This window comes from Ornithodoros turicata, chromosome 3 (assembly GCF_037126465.1).
Source record: "Ornithodoros turicata isolate Travis chromosome 3, ASM3712646v1, whole genome shotgun sequence".
NCBI classification, from domain to species: Eukaryota; Metazoa; Arthropoda; class Arachnida; order Ixodida; family Argasidae; genus Ornithodoros; species Ornithodoros turicata.
The window spans coordinates 33,823,980-33,840,222 of NC_088203.1; the positions used below are offsets into that span (position 1 = coordinate 33,823,980).

The 16,243-nt window shown below is 45.3% G+C and overlaps 1 protein-coding gene across 1 annotated transcript; it reads left to right on the top strand.

The window, feature by feature from the left end:
* The first annotated feature begins 3,507 nt into the window (after window positions 1–3,507).
* Window positions 3,508–14,843, top strand: LOC135390182 (uncharacterized). The gene is made up of 6 exons (XM_064620154.1): window positions 3,508–3,619; window positions 5,953–6,077; window positions 8,825–8,923; window positions 13,793–13,870; window positions 13,941–14,102; window positions 14,181–14,843. Exons 3-6 carry the CDS (start codon window positions 8,858–8,860, stop codon window positions 14,184–14,186), a joined length of 312 nt encoding a protein of 103 aa, XP_064476224.1. The 5' UTR covers window positions 3,508–3,619; window positions 5,953–6,077; window positions 8,825–8,857; the 3' UTR covers window positions 14,187–14,843.
* The last annotated feature ends 1,400 nt before the right edge of the window (window positions 14,844–16,243 follow it).

Here is a 16,243-nt window from a genome sequence, read left to right on the forward strand (position 1 = left end):
GCCCAGGACGCATACGAACCCCCTGTCCTTCCTGCTGTCCTCTCCATTTGTCCACATCTGTACGTCGCTCAGCCACAGCTCATTTGCGGCGCTAACACGGAATTTTAAAAAAAATTATGGCTGGGTAAGTCGCAACAACATTGCTCATGCCTCTAGCTAAAAACTCAGGGACTGTGGTAAAGCTAGCAGGTAAGAATTGTCTGATACACACACACACACGGAAAGAAAAGAAAGAAAGAATCCCCAGTTGAGTTTTCGTAACCACCTTTGTCACCGACCAGACCACGAAAAAGAAGGGCGAGAGTTCAAGTGGGGCCTCTGGACACCAACCCCTTCCATCGCGCTGCAATCATTTTACAGTCTACCACCGTTTATCCGGACTTCACTTATCCGGATCCCGCGGTATCCGGACAAAAGGCACGAGAACGGATTTTCCTCCGTGTATTTTGTTCTCGTTTATCCGGACTTCAGCTTCAGAGACTCTGACAAGAATTCCAGGGAACGAAAGTAGAAAATTCTTGTAATCCAGCTTCAGTTATCCGGACTAGGGGTGAGTAAGAGGAGACGCTGACCCCGCTTCGTCACCCTTTTCGCTGTGTTTGGGTTATTCCCGTCACACGTCAGGGACGTACATTCCTCTGTAGGGGAGACAACTGTGCACGATGACCCCCTTTTCTATTTGTGTGCGTCGGGTCACGTTGACCAGTCCAGTCATTTGGAAATATTGTGACGACGACAATGAGGAATCATCTCACGCAACTCACCTCACGCGCATTATCATTTTGTCCATTAAACCATTGCCATCACCACGCTGTGCTGCCCGTATCATTTGGTGGAGGTGCTGGCTCGCCCCGACCGACCTACTGCTGCCATGGCCATCGACACCCCAGCCCCGTTGAGGACCGACGCCCGTGACAGCAGCACCCAGTGATGGCTCAGCTCCCGCCCTCGGACCACCGACGTTCCAGCGAGCAGCACAGCGTCCCCATCGCCCCATCGTCTACAGGGCCGAACGTCATTCCTAGCCCTGTGCCTTGTCGTACACGTCGCCACCATCCATCAGGCGGCGCCGCTAGGAAGGATGCACCGGGCTACTACAGCGGGCAGCACAGCGTCACTTCATATTTCGCTCATTTGACCACTATTGATCATCGGCCGACATTGACCATCGTGCCCAGGAGGTCACAACTTCGAGGGGGGGGGGGGGGGTATTGTGACGACGACAATGAGGAATCATCTCACGCGACTCATGTCACGCGCATTATCATTCTGTCCATTAAACCATTGCCATCACCACGCTGTGCTGCCCGTATCAATATCTCGAGCAACTGTCCGCTTCTAGAGGGGAAAACTCCAACCCGAGGGCCTGCTGCTTACGGCCCGTTGGCGGATGAAGACATTCCCCTAGCTGAGCTGCGATCCCTGATACAGAGGCTCACTGCGACTGCCGTACATGATGGTGCGATTTGTGACTACGTTGACGTTGATAAGGACGATGACGCGTGTGCAGCTATGACTGATGGCGGTGTGATTGCTGCTGTTGCCGCCGATGATGTGCAGCAAGACGGTGCCGATGACACCAGTGAGAAACAAGGCTCCGACATTGACACTTTGCGTCCGCACTGACATTCTTCGAGCAGCGCAACAGCGTGGCTCAACTCCATGCAATTAGCAAACGTTTGCAGGAATCGAGTGCCTACACTACTATGTAACAGCTGTCATTGACGAGATTTCTGTGTTTTAATTAAACCTTGCTCTGTAGGACGTTTCTATTCGGTCGCTTCATTTATCCGGATGCCCCGGTATCCGGACGATTTTGCCGGGAACGGCACCGTCCGGATAAACTAGGGTCGACTGTGCTTATTTAGGTTTTGCGTATTGTACTCAGCTCCCGAGGAGGTCATTCGTGCATAGCGATTTTGTAGAAACTCTAATTGATATCACTGATAATATGTAACAAACGTATGCGTAAGTAAAATTGATAAAATGGCAAATAAGCTGTCTTTATAGTGCGCGCCTCAAACACCACCTAGAAATGTTAGAGCGATATGGGAAAACGTTATCCCAAAGTAATGTCATTCCTTGATTAAATAATGGCGTTAGTTGTGCATCACTAAGCAACGAGTGATGTAATGCATTACAAAATAACCGCACCGCCGCGGTGAGGCACCCCATATCACCGTGAGCACTTATTGTTGTTGCTGTACATAATAAAACTAATTACCTCAAATGTTGTTATAACACTTGTAGGCTGGACTTTGGTATTACTATAACGGTAAAGGGATCATGAAAGGATATCAGTCAAGTCTCCGATCATTTTCAGTTACTTCCGTTGTACTAAATCATGCACTTATTCTATATTAACCACGGCCGTGAACGGCAGCTGCTACGACCAGCCTCTCAGGCGAACTCTGCGTGACGTCACACACAGAGGATGTTGCCAGTTCGGTTTTTGCGAGCAATTTGCAAAATTTGCAGGCAAGCTTGCAAACTTCGCTATGAAATACGTTTTAATTTGACCTGGGTATAAGATTATATCTAATTGTTCAAACAGAATCCTACCAGAAGTATAATGTAGCCGTTGACTGTCAGTATGGTTACCGGAGCACGTTTTCCTCTCTGAACCTCTTCGCCAGGAAATGTCTCGGTCAGTGGCCTTTTATGAGCTGCTGCGTACGAAACGATTGCTAGACGCTGTGTGTGTCGCATAACCTCTTCCTCCATCACTGACAATTTGCCTTTCACCATATTTCTACTGAATTCGACGGCAGATATACCACGTCATGGTTGTCCAAACAGAAACCATGCACCCACGTGGTCCCTAGGGGTGTCCTCCTGGTCGTCCACAGTTAGGAGTGGATGACGTTGACGTAAGCCCGCTTCGAAGGCGACCCCTCGCGGCCACGCCGTGCTATTTTTGCGTAGTAACTGCGCGCTCTCGTGCACTGAATACAGTTATAAGTCGGTGTGTGTACGATAGTGAGGGATCATGAGTACCGTTTCCGGCAGAGTTCTCGGTATTTGCGAAAATCATTGCATGGTCCCTTAAAAAGCACAGCAGAAAGACGCAAACTGAGCTGCGCCGGCCCCATAAGACACACTCTCTTATGTACGACGAACAGTTATAGAAACTTGACATTTGCAGTCGCTAATGCTAAAGTCGGGCGCAATGCTAAACACAAAAAGAGACAAACAGAAGTCACAAACTGGCTACAGTGTTGCGCTCTCTCACAGCTGCAGAGCTGTAGCCATCCCCTTGCTGCGTAGACACAATTGTATTCCAGATTCCAATTTCTATATCGACTGCTGCCTTACTTGAAAAAAAAAAAGACGTAGTGCAAATACCACATATATTACTGAGCATGAAAAAAAGACGTAGTGCAAATATCACTGACAAAGTGCCCGTTTAACAACACATAATTGAAACGACTGTCAATTCAAATCCTCCCATTATAAATGTGGGGCGATGACGTGCTTTCCTGTATTTAAATGAAAATCGCACTTGTATACTGTCCAGATTTTATTCCTCCTCGTTGTGCAGAGGTAAAGTCGTTCAGCTCGTATAGTACTTGTGCAAACGTGAAGAGAAGCAGCTCAGTTGTCCTTTACCTGTCTCTATGTAAGTATCGTAATTTATGTTCCATTATGGGCTATATTCTATTTAATCAATAAATATAGTTAGTAGACAAAATGGCGTAAATGCAGGCTAGCTGGTGGATAAATTTCATGATAGGCAAGCCTGAGCGATGAGCAAGAGACGTAAACAAACACAAACACGAGGGCTAGATACGAATACCCGGTCACTTTCGTTCCCCCCTCGCTACTCCTGGGTGCGCCAATACGCACATTTTATTGCCAGCTGGCTATTGCGCACACTGCAAGAAAAGGGATGCATATCTAGACTGATTTGAACGTTCGATCACAATGCGATTATATGTAGACTGTTATGACCAATGAGGCCCTGTGACCAGATTGGAAGTATTTTGATATGTTCATACTTTGAAAGCCATTATAGACTCTAGACAGACGCAGGAACTGCAAGGACTTTCGCGAATGTCATACTGGCACCCTCCCCCACCCCCCAATAGATTATTTTCTCCTCGGATTTGCACGATTCACGTGTGTCGGCCTGTGGCAAGTAGGGGGCTCGCCCCCCCCCCCCATGTCCCATTTAACGATAGTGCGCTTGGTTTGTTGACTGTCGGTGGAGGTTAAAACGTCTTGGGACGAGACGCCGCGCTCTCAGCCAATAGTGCAGCGGGAGTGAAGGAATAGTGCAGTGAATGAAAGAGTGAACGAATATCTAAGTACTTAATCATGCATCATGCATCAGGCTGGCATTTTGCTGGCGGCCTACACGAAATTAGACACAAAATGAAAGAAGTGTACAGAAATATTCGCGATATTAAGTTTCCGGCGAGGGCGCTGTCAGGACAGTTAACAAGTGGAGAAATGTAAGCTTTAAGCAGACCTTTGTGTATTGTGCTCATTACTGGACATGGTGATAGTGAGGTATAGCCTCCGCGATGAAGCAGTTTCACGAAAGACGTGTTACAAAGGCATTATTGTCGTCCGATCTAAACACCGGCGCAAGCAGTGGTAGTGTTCATAAGAGCCATGCGAAGTAACTCCCTTTGACATTAGTCATACCATTCATGTGGAAACTTTTGAGGCTCCTCTCCACATTCCTGTTTCGATTTGATTGCTCGCTTATTTGAGGCACAATTCGTCACACGAGAGAGAAACAAAGTTAATCGGAGGTATACTGTGGATGTCATGCACCAACTACGATGTGCAGCAGTTTTTTCACCGATCGTTCCGAAGTATCCATTTAATGACAGTATAGCTGTCTATAGTCCTATAGTATGGATAGGTTGTCGTGAAGGAAAAATTCGTGAAGGAACACCATTTTTGTCTTTATTTTGTTCATTGCGCATCTTCGGAGACGTGACTTTCCTTCACCCCCAAAGTGAAAGGTTTGAAGGAGCATCAGTGCCACCTCATGCGTCGAAGATGCGCTTTAACTTGCGGAAACAAAAACAAATGTATAGGGTGACTCTATCGGAACCGCCCTTACCTTGAGTTGCATTTTCTGTTTTCTTTTAGTCTTTTTCCAGGACGCAAGAGGCGAATAGTGTGATCTTTCACCCTCTCACATTGTGCGTGAAGGAAAGTCGCATCTCCGAAGATGCGCAATGAACAAAATAAAAGAGAAAATGGTGTTCCTTCACAAATTGTCGGGTCGAGTTCAACTCGACTCGACAGTCAACTCGACCCTCTCTGTCGAGTTCATGTAAACGCGGCTATTGTAAACTTTGACCTGACTACCAAATCGAACTTACAGACGTTTTCAGGTCAAAATCTTGAAAATCCCAAACATTTGTGTTTGCCACAATTTACCGCGTACTGTGTATCCTGCGTTAAAATTACGCTTATGTCAAAATTATCCACTCATCAATCGGCCTCGCACGAGTAGCAAGCCATTGGCTTACTACTGTGCGGGCTTTGGCTGGCCATTCTCACCCCTTGTCAAGAAGAAGAAGAGTCGGTAGTGATACCTAGGTCGCCTGTTAGATCGCGGCAGAGGGCGTGGCAAGTTGCTGAAATATAGAGACATTGCACAGACGCATTCTTAGGTCCAAGCCCGGCCAGAGCCCTTCTTTTGCTTCTGTACGTGGCCCGGAACTGACCCGAATAATTTCGAGGTGTCCCGCTCGTGTCCTGTCCGACGAATTTCCGTGTGCCGAGATCGCGATGCATGTTCGAGAACCCTCGCGTCGAGAAAATTAATTGCAAAATTAATTGACAGACCGACCGCTGTGGCGTTGTTTATGATCGCATAACGTCTCGCGACGTATCGAATTCTCTAAAGTAAGGAGTGAGGTTCTCAGATGTACCACCAGCAATTTGCAAACGAGAAAATTGTGTATCATTCTGATTTGTCCTTTGCAGCATGCATCTTTCACGTCTCTGCTGGGGCAGATGTTTATGGGAACTGCACAGATATCGAGGGCCACCACTACGAGCTTCCAGGGAAGGGCCGTAAAACAGATCACGAGGGCTGCATAATCGTCAATGTGAGTGGCTTTCCGAATGGACACCTGATGGAAATATTTTTCGTCTAGTACATTTATGGATTAGATACCGAACTTGTTGGGGTTTCATGTACAAACTGCGTCCTTCTCTATTTTGAGTTGTTTCCCTCTGAGATGTAGCATTAAAGGTTCCGTAACGTAACAAGCTTTCGTGTGTGGTGTCATTCAAAGGAGCTACGAGGTGACTTTTAACATCGCTCGAATTTTTTTCACTCAAACTCAATCGCTTGAATTCGTGCCACGTCTGTCAAGCTGAGTTGAGTGGCGATGCAAAATATTTTCACTCTACGATGCGTTTTAGCTGGGCAATCGAATTCACAAAAAAAAGCAAAAAGAAATGGTCGGCACGATCCTTACTTGATGGGGAGAATGCTCCGAACAATGTTTGCTTTTATTTTTTCTTCTTCTCGGCTCAAACGTCCATGTTTTAGCTGTGTCGCCGTACGTCACTGGTCACGTGAGGGGAGTAGCATACGTCAGGACGTCGTCTTGTTCTGCTATGCGCTCGTTTCACGAGAAGGATTTCTCCAACATTTGTGGAACGGAGCGGTCGCACTCGCTTTGTGGGTAACCTGCGCTCATCGTTCTTTGACAGGAACACATTTTATTCGTCGGAGGACACTGTGCCGAAAAGAGAAAACGTTTTTGGGCTCACCTCAGTGCTGTTTTAAGAGCTTGGTTTTTATAAATATCTCTCGACACATAGCGTACAAGTGATATGTTGCCCTAGTTGTTCTTTTTTTTTTTTTTTTATGACGGTAAAATGGGTCCGTCCGACGCCTGATGCGAATCAACCCTCATTTCAGCGGGTTAGCTTTGTTGCTCATGTAACTAGCCTTTCATTTCTTTCGCGATTTTAGTTTCCATTAGGCGCGGTACAGGATTCGCTGCGCTAGATTCAGTGCTGCGCGCAGTCATACAGTTTTTTCCGCCGTACTTGACGGACAATGCAAAGTTGTTGCCTACTTCGGCACATTGTTGCTCGGAATTTCCAGTTTTGATTCAATCGAAAGCTTTCAGACTGATCGGAACGAAGAGTACGAAAAGCGCTCAAGGCTTCCGTCTACCGAATGAACTCATTTCATGAGATTACACTTCCTCCGTCCCCAGCAGCGCTCTATGGAACCTTTCAATAACCTTCTATTCGTATAGTTCACACCCTTCAGTCCAGCAGCCAGGCCAGTTTCGTGTACCATCTTCGCACAAAGGTCACAGAAATCCTGCTGCGGAAACCGCGAGAAGCAGTACGATATGTCACTGCTGCGGATGGTGATTATTGCCGACGATGGAGGGGATTATGATCTTGACAATGCTTGAAGCAACTCGATGCCCAAGAAACGTGTCGAGCACTACCCGCCCCCAATGATATTACCATGGCCGGTCCTACATAATTCGCCGCCCTCTGTCAACTCTGGCCATCCCCCCCTCCTCCTTTTCTCTTTTCTTTCTTTATTATTTTTCTTCTTTTTCTTTTTGCAATGGGTTCGAACCCACGCCACACGCATGATAGCAAAGTGCCTGCCCGTTCGGCACCCCCAGAGTGTCGATGCGGTTTGAGGTGCTCGCCAGGTGCTCTAATTTTGCCTGGATGGTTCGTGACAGCCATCTGAACTTAAACGTTGCTGGCAAACGCGACTACATAAGAACAAACGAACAGGAACAGATGGAGTCGCTGTTGTTTCGTAGTGTTCGCAAGAGTTTGTTCTTTCGCAACCGCGTTTGTCAGCTGTGTACTACCAACCTGCCCAATATATTTATATTTCATACGCAAATGTTCGGTGAACACTGTCCATTGAGGGCACGACGTAACTAGCCTATCTTGAAGGTTGCGTGCGCGTATGTAGGTAACTCGTGGCTCCTCGGCGAATATTTGTCGTGTCCGTTCAGATTGCAGAAGGATGCTATGGTGTCGGCGGAGGATACCGTGAATATTACCCGCGCCTGCACCAAAGGTTAGAACAGCCCTTGGGTTGATATATATATATATAAGTTGAAATAAACGAATGCGGTTGACCACGAAAAATAAAGGTATTCTTAGTTTTTAATAAAGTCCCCCTTTTATTACTTATCCTGTAGAAGCACCGTCTCCACTTCTGGTCTTTATTGAATACCTATATATATATATATATATACGCTGAAAGAAATGTGTTCCGGCAACCACCGCGAAATGAAATAGGTAGTTGAAAAAAATTAGGGGCAGACAACGAAGGTGTAGGAAGTAAGGAAAAATGGGGAAGTTATTTATTTACAGGTGGAAAGTTAGGGGAATACGTCGATGTTGCGGCGGAAGCTCCGCCTTCGTCAGGACTAAGGGGTGACAATGATTGCTTGAAGCTTTTACACGTGTCCAGAATGAAGTCAGAATCAGGATAGCCCCGCCACCTGGCGGCTGTCAGTACGTCAAGTCCAGGAATGCTGTGTCAAGTATTGACACAGCATTGACAAGCTGTGACACATCATTCCTGGACTTAACTGGATTTAACCCCTTAACTTTCCAGCCATAAATAAATAACACCCCCTTTTTTTTTCCTTACTTCCTACACCTTCGTTGTCTGCCTCTCATTTTTTTTTCAAGTATCTATTTAATTTCGCTGTGGTTACCCGAACAATTTCTTTCAGCGTGTATATATATAATATACAAAGGAAAAATAGTCGAAGCTCCAGGATAGTTACAGTTCCGTACAGTCTGACGTAGGACTTATATGAATCTAATCACAATTTTTTAATAGGATCACTCTGATCCATGCCAGTACGCCTGCTATATGCCCTATGTACCACGAAAAGAAGTATTACGGTGGCGAAACAAGCCGGAGGGAACTTGGTGTCCGGTAAGAATGGCTCTTTATGTCGCATGCTTTTTGTATATGTGTGCATGTATATGGAACAAACCTTGAAGGGATAGTAGCGTGCAGCAACTTGCACAGGGAAAAGTCACCGTTCAATATTGTCCACAGCTCGAAATGTAAGCTAGCGAATTATTCCACAATAAATCGGCATTGTTATCGAGAAAATTAATTTTCAATTATCCACAGCACGTTCTCAACAGAAAAGTCTGCTGTCAACAAGAGCTACCAGTTACGTTCTAGAGAGCCCTCGCGAGATCCACATTGTATGGCTAGTGTTTCCATCTGCTTCTGGATTGCTTTCCGAAGCTTGAGAAATGTCCCGCGATTGCTGTACGCGTCATCTTTTTGTCAAGGATGCCGGATGAGAATTTCTGCAGTGTGGCTAATCCCAAGAATACCTCAATGAGGAATCCAGACATTTCGTTTTGCCATCCCCAATGCCACCATATACGGAGCGAAACCAGCAAGTTGCGATTGCGTGCCATCAACTGCATGGGATAAAATTGGAAACTGTGTGTCGCGTGTGTTCGATGCACCTCTCAAAAGACGCACACATAGAACGACGTCGTGACATCTTCAAAGCAAGAGTTAGTGGGCCACCGACAAAGAAGAAATGAAAAAAGCTAACGAGAAACGGCAAAAGTCGACGCTGCTCTGACCGTATTAGATCACTCACAGTGGAGGAGAGATGGAGGTAAGACTACCGTACACCAGTATGTAATCCCACGTCGCTTACGGTCGTGAGATAAAGATTATGTAGCTTGGAAGAAATAGCATTGTTGTAAAGTGGTGGTTCCGCTTCTTTTGCTTTCAGAATGAACCCATGCAAAGCACATCGAAGGGCATTCGTACTGGTGACACAATGGCAGGTATAAACATTAGACTGCTGGTCATAAGTTCGATGTTGCGTGAACACTAATTAACTGAACTAAAACTTCTAAAACTAAACTGGCGCATGAAGTCATTATTCTACGCCTCTTACTATCGTTTTCTTGTGTAGGTGTGGCTGTAGCACTGTCTGAAGCCATTGGTACCTTACCAAACTGTAAGCAAGTGTGGATTCCTCTACACACTTGTGTCACATCAGCGGCGACATGAAAAAAGCAAACAAGTGCACAGGACAACAGTTCCAACAGGACGAACAGCAATTCCAAGCTGCACTGTTGCTGCCAGCCCTTTAGTCGTCACAATCATTGAGATTTCCCATTCGCTTGTGACATAGTGATGTCAACTGCAATATGGCAGCGCTTTCTTTCACAGCTGCTGACACTGTAGCTTCATTCGACTGAACACCTCAACACGGACTGGCTTGAGTCTCAACCCTTCGTGTGCACTCTTCCTAATACGAGCACCATGAAGGACACAAGGGACACCAGTACAAGAGTTATGCAACTGAAGACAACTGATGCTCTGATGAAGCAAGTGATGCTCACAATGCATCAGCACGGCGTAGTGTGAAGCACTCGGCTTCTATATCTACGTGCTTCGATCCTACTGTACAATCTGAAGGGTAAATCGTACAGACTTTGTAAGACTTTGACGATACAGTTATGCAGGACAAAAGTATCGAGAGCACAATATGTGCAAGCGGGACTAATGTAGGATGTTTCATGCCCAGCAATTCGGGACAAAACGTAGAGCTGCATGGCTTCACCTGATAATATACCATACAAGATCATAGAAAAAGCGCGTGCAGCACGTTCTGCTGAAAACGCTTTCCATTCGTTCGCTAGTGGAACGTTGCCTATGTCATAGGGAAATATTTCGTTCAGGTTTCGTTGGCGAATATTCGGCCTTTGAAGTTCAATTTTGGTTCAAAATCTCCTAGCCGTAAAGGACGCTTCACGCGATGCATTGAAGCGTTGGATGAAGCCCTCCGCCTGGTGAGGTAACGCACATGCACCATGTATTATTTTGCAAGAAAACCGTGAGTTAACTGCTCTGTACGGCTTCTCAGACATCGTTCAAGTAGACAAATTCGCAGGTTTGTCGCGCATGGAAAAAGAAGAAGAAAAAAAAAAAAACAAAGAAGAAGAAGACACTTGTTGTTGCGAGACACTTTCTTTGATGCACGCAGCTTGTGAGAAAATTGGCCAGTGGCGCGCAGGCAATGAATATCGTGACAAACATTTTTGCTGACACTGCTCTTCATTGGGATACAGTTTGCTGTTTTCCTTATGGTGATGCCTTTAAATGCAGATTTGTGGCCGAATGCTGTGAGGGTCCTTTGAAGTTCCAACCTTTTCAGCTCGACTTGTTGAGGAAGCTACACTTGGGTGCCCCAACGTAGGGGCTCCTTTTGCACACCTCCGCATGAACTTCGCGTGCTCCAAATACCGCTTGCGTGAATTCGTAATACGAAACGGGTCCAGCTGCTCCTGCAACGCCAAGTCCTGAATAATCTGTGAAAATCACAACGAAAATTAGATGGAAAGATGGTGATATTCTGAGGATAATGGCATCGTCCCAGCTACGAACATCTGTTTACTATGTTCCGGCCTGGTCACGTTTATTGCTCTCTACGATTCGTTCTTGAAACAGCTGATTTATGCAGCCATATTTGCGCATGGATGATGTTTTGCTTGCGCTACTTGACTGCTGGCTTCTGATCGCTTTTCCTCTGTTTCGTAGGCAAACGTGTATTGCTCAATATATATTTATGTGTCATTTGTTATTCTGTTGTCATTATCCAGTCTTATTTTGTACGAGCTTGACATTCCGCTGCCCCACACAAAAGAAAAGAAAGAAGCATTTCTGACATACTATGCGGGCAACTTCTACATCAAGCGGAAGACCAACTGTCCAGCTCCGCACCAGAACTCGTAAAAGTCAAGCACAGCTCTCTTTGTTCCGTATGACGGTCATCGTAGTCTAGGGCACAGTTCCAGTAATATTCGTTGAAACATACATCAGCATAAGGGTGAAATCGATACGCTTTTCCAACACCCTGCATTGTGGGAAGAAGCTCCAGGAGCGTATAGAACGTGTTACAATAGAACCAGTAAGATATCAATAAGGAAACATACAACACCCTCCTACAGTTATTGCTTATCTGTACTTCAGAGACACCTAAGAGGAAAGCAACACTGCCTGTGAGCCACTGCCAAACGCATTATATACACCGTTTTCCCGTGGACGCTGCCATATTGAAAGCGCAGCGCCGTCTATCCGGGGAGCACGTTGAAAACTGTTTACCGCCCAAGCCAGAGAGGAGGATAGCACACGCTTCCTCCCTGGTATCACTTTCCTCCTTGCTGGAGTGTGGTGGGTGTGAGGCTGGCTGGAAAACGGTGTATATTTCTTCTTTTTTTTATCTTCACGTTGATCGAATCACATTGGTCACAAGCAATGTTAAGCTGTAAGCTATGTGAGTACCTGTTGTACAGCGCCTGGGGTCCGCGTATCAACATCGTAAAAATGTTGAGTGAATGTTTATCTGAAGCTCTGCATTAAGAGCGTCCAGAGCTTCCGAGAGACAGCGAGTTTTTGATCGTCGGAAGGTGTTCACGATAACGATTCCGAGCAGCATGATAAGCCAGTCGCTCTATTTCTTTGAAGTGGCTGACATCGCAACGCAACTTTATCGCTTCATTTTCCTAGAATTATTCCCTTGCACTAAAAATCGGTAACAGCGAGATAGCAGTATAATGTCACTCGGTCCAAGAAAGAGGATGATTAGCTTATCACGTTTCCGGAACTGTTATCCTGAAAACCTTCCGGTCTACTAAAACCCCCTTTAACCGCGCACACGATATGGCGTATCCAGTAAACAAGGTACTCTTAACATTGAACATTGAATGAATGACGGCGAAATCTAAAGCCAGCACAACTAATGAAGGGCGTCATTCTTTTCTCTTTTTTTTTCTTTTTGTACACCGAGCGTATTGGCTGAATCGATTGCGAACAGCTGAACGGTATGCTTTCCGTAAAACAACCTACTACAATTACACCAACAGCAATTTACCTACCGAAGCGTGATGAACACTACGATTATGACACGCCGTTTTTATTTCTGTTTGACGAGCGGGTGATCCACACTATTGAGGCGCCTCAGTCTGTATTTTCGTTTCTTTGTTTGTCTTTTTGTGGGAATAAGAAGTCACTTTTTCGTGCTAGCATTACAATGGCACTCCTCTCCTACTGTGTTGACAACGGTCCGAAAGACGGAAAGCCCAAGCAGGAAAGCCACAAGCCCAAGGAGACGCTTTATTGGGCTTCAATGGCAGGAACGATATCAGCATCATAAAGCAGGCATGTAAGGAACGTATACCGGGTGTTTCAATTAAATCCCCGGGCAAAATAATTGGCTTACGGGTGCACAAATGGAAGAACTTTCTTTTTTACAAGTATCTATCCGATACCGCCTATAAGCTGCTCACCGTGTGAGTGTGTGTGGGGCGTTAATTATTTAAATAGAAATTCAAATGAGTTTCATGGAAAAACATAACTTCTAAAGCACGGCGCTGTCGGAATTAAAATCATTACTACCCCTTTTGGGAACTTCAGAGGACATCTCTTTTAAAGAAAAATCTGCCACCGAAGCTGGTCATTTGTTGGAATAATTAATTGTCTTCGCCGCTTCGCCGCGACCAGCAGCGACAAAAATACGTAAACCGGAACCAATTAATTACTGCAACAATTGGCCGAGGACAGAGCCTTGTGTGGCATAATGGATTACAGCACAAACAGTATAACAGCAGGTACGAAATGATGCATAGGTTGCTATATTTTAAACATTTTCAATCATTCGATTTGTCCAACATGAAAAATGTACTTGGTAAGGCAGTGAGTTCCTTGTTCATAGCTCCCACAGGCTTTTGCTGAAGCTAATGATTCAAAATTTCCTTGTAGTTCGTGCTGCCAGTGAGGTGGAACTTTACAGTCAAAGCAGTAGTCGTGAAGATTATCTCCATTCTGCTGATCCTGAGTGTAAGACACTTGTTTAGCAAGAAATAATGGGAGAATGGTGAAGGGGAACTGTCATTCTAATTTTTCATAGAACACGAGTAAATGCACTACAGAAGGATGCGGAAGAGATGAGATGCTCGCCTTGAGAGCCTGGAAAAACTACTGGAGCAATCAGCAGAAAGGCCAGAGAGAACAGCTGCACAAAGGGCTGAAATGGCTCGCTAACGACAAGTCTTGCTCTTCCACGCAGAACGTGAGCACTTTAGGCAGGCTCAATGGACATTTTATTGAAAGCTGCTAGCAGATCATAAGAGCATTTCATCATCAACAGTTATAGTTACTACAAATTTATATGGCGTCAACACAAGACACACAGCAATGTGCAAGTGCTGCTGCAACATTGCCACGGTCACTTCTATTCCCACTGTTCCCATCAAACGCGCAGTTCACGCCACCATCATCATGTGCTCCACAAGCAGAGCGGCAGCCAAGAGGATTCCCATGACTGGGTCAGGATCTTCTGTGTTTTAGGATTGTGTTACTAAAATGATTGTGAGGATTGTGTTACTAAAATGATTGTGCTGGTGGGGCGACATGGTCATTGTTCTTACCCAGCCCAATGTTTGAAAACGTCTTGTGTGCAATCATAATGTATCACAATGTCTGTGATATTAAGCGCATACATATGCTCACTTGCGTTACATTTAGCCAACATTAGTCACTGCAACTATTTATCATTGTTGTTATTTATGTTAGTCAATCTTTTGTTCCCTTGCAGCTTTAAATGCTTTCAAACTTTGTAGTGCTGTAGAGCACCACGAGAGTGCCTTGGTTGTTAAAATCCTGTCGATACTGACGTAACTTACCAGCAACGAGCTTTTCTACGGAGGGGTGTCTTCTAAAATATTATATTGGTTTGCTTTTAGGTATACGCTTGTGGATATGTTTATGAAAAGCGAATTTGTTTGCTAAATATAATGAATGCCAAAAATGATGCAAGATGGCTGTGTGTTCTTGCTTTTCATCATAATCAAAGTGCGTTCTGACCATTCCTCTTACTGTATTCGATCAACTAACCAATCAACCACTGCGTCCTCCACCTGCTCAACCCAGGAAGAAGGACGGAAGGGCAGTGTCTCTATAGGGGAAGGAGGAATGTGGTTCATTCGGCTTGTCTCGTTGGTTGTGGGAACATCTGTTAATAGGTGTGATTATCTGTTGCCCACCTGTTGCAACACATACATGTGCATGTAACTGCTGTGGGGATGCTGTCATTAATCTGCAGCCCTGCTCACCTTAGGTTAATTCCCTGGTTGTTCTCCTCCCAGAAGTTGTGCAACATGCACGCTGTAGCGACAAGAGCTGACACAAACTTGTAGTGCATATCAGTGCGTCTGAGGAGGATGCGGCAGCGGCGCTTGAGCCGACCAAATGCGTGTTCGACAACCATCATCCCAGAGCTGAGGCACTCATTGAAGTAAACCTGTCCAGACGACGACCAAAAATTAGTGCCGAACAAAGAGAGAAAATACTCCAACATGGGCAAATTTCAATCAGTGTGCATACTCGTACATGTTCTTGTGTAATTCTACTATTGTGGGAATGGTTTTATACTTCGTGGCATTAGAGGATATGCAGGGTCTCCAAGTATAAGAAAAGGCACCGGCATCCTGTTGATGACAATATTGCCCTGTGAAGCGAAGGGGCATGTTTTCAGTGAACATTAGCTTTATGCAAAACTGGCTAAGTACCTGAGGTATCAGTTCATGAGCATTGGTGTACAACTTTGAAGCATCATTAGAGCAACCAGGCGGGATGCAGCTTATGTAGCGAAATTTGGTGACAGCACAATTATTATTATTTTTTTATTTTCTTCTTCTTATTATTATTATTCTTTTTTTTAAAGGGAGATACGATTATCTCCTTGATACCGAATGCAATATTTGAATTCATTTTGCGCGAGTAATTAATTCGTAAATCATGACAATAGCAAACGGATACCGAACTGCGAACAGCAGAAAAAAGAGCACCATATTACGGCGGTTCATCCGAGGGAGGATTCCGTGACGTCACCCAGCACTGTCGTCTGCTGGCAAGCCTGCATTCTTTCTCCCTTGCCGGGTGCCGAATGATGTCAGCAGTGTGTTGCTTTCAGCGCCCTCTCGCCTCACAAAGGCGAAGCGCTCGCTTTGTAATAATTTGTTTAAGTAAAATCTGCGCAGATTGGGACAGAGATATTTCGTACACATGTTCCTCACATCCCAAAGAATATACCACAACGTTTGTGGTGATTTTGTTGCGGAGTCCCACTTTTACATAACATCTCGTAAAAATAATACTATTTAATGGCTATGAATGAGGTACCACATCAGCTTCACATTTTGTAGCGAGGAA

What these genes read in the sequence shown, in the direction of transcription:
- LOC135390182 (XM_064620154.1), top strand. Translation starts at nt 8,858, where the DNA reads ATGCCCTATGTACCACGAAAAGAAGTATTACGGTGGCGAAACAAGCCG. An exon ending in CGGAGGGAACTTGGTGTCCG is followed by an intron (nt 8,924 to 13,792) that starts GTAAGAATGGCT and finishes ATTTCCTTGTAG; the next exon opens with TTCGTGCTGCCAGTGAGGTG. An exon ending in CCATTCTGCTGATCCTGAGT is followed by an intron (nt 13,871 to 13,940) that starts GTAAGACACTTG and finishes AATTTTTCATAG; the next exon opens with AACACGAGTAAATGCACTAC.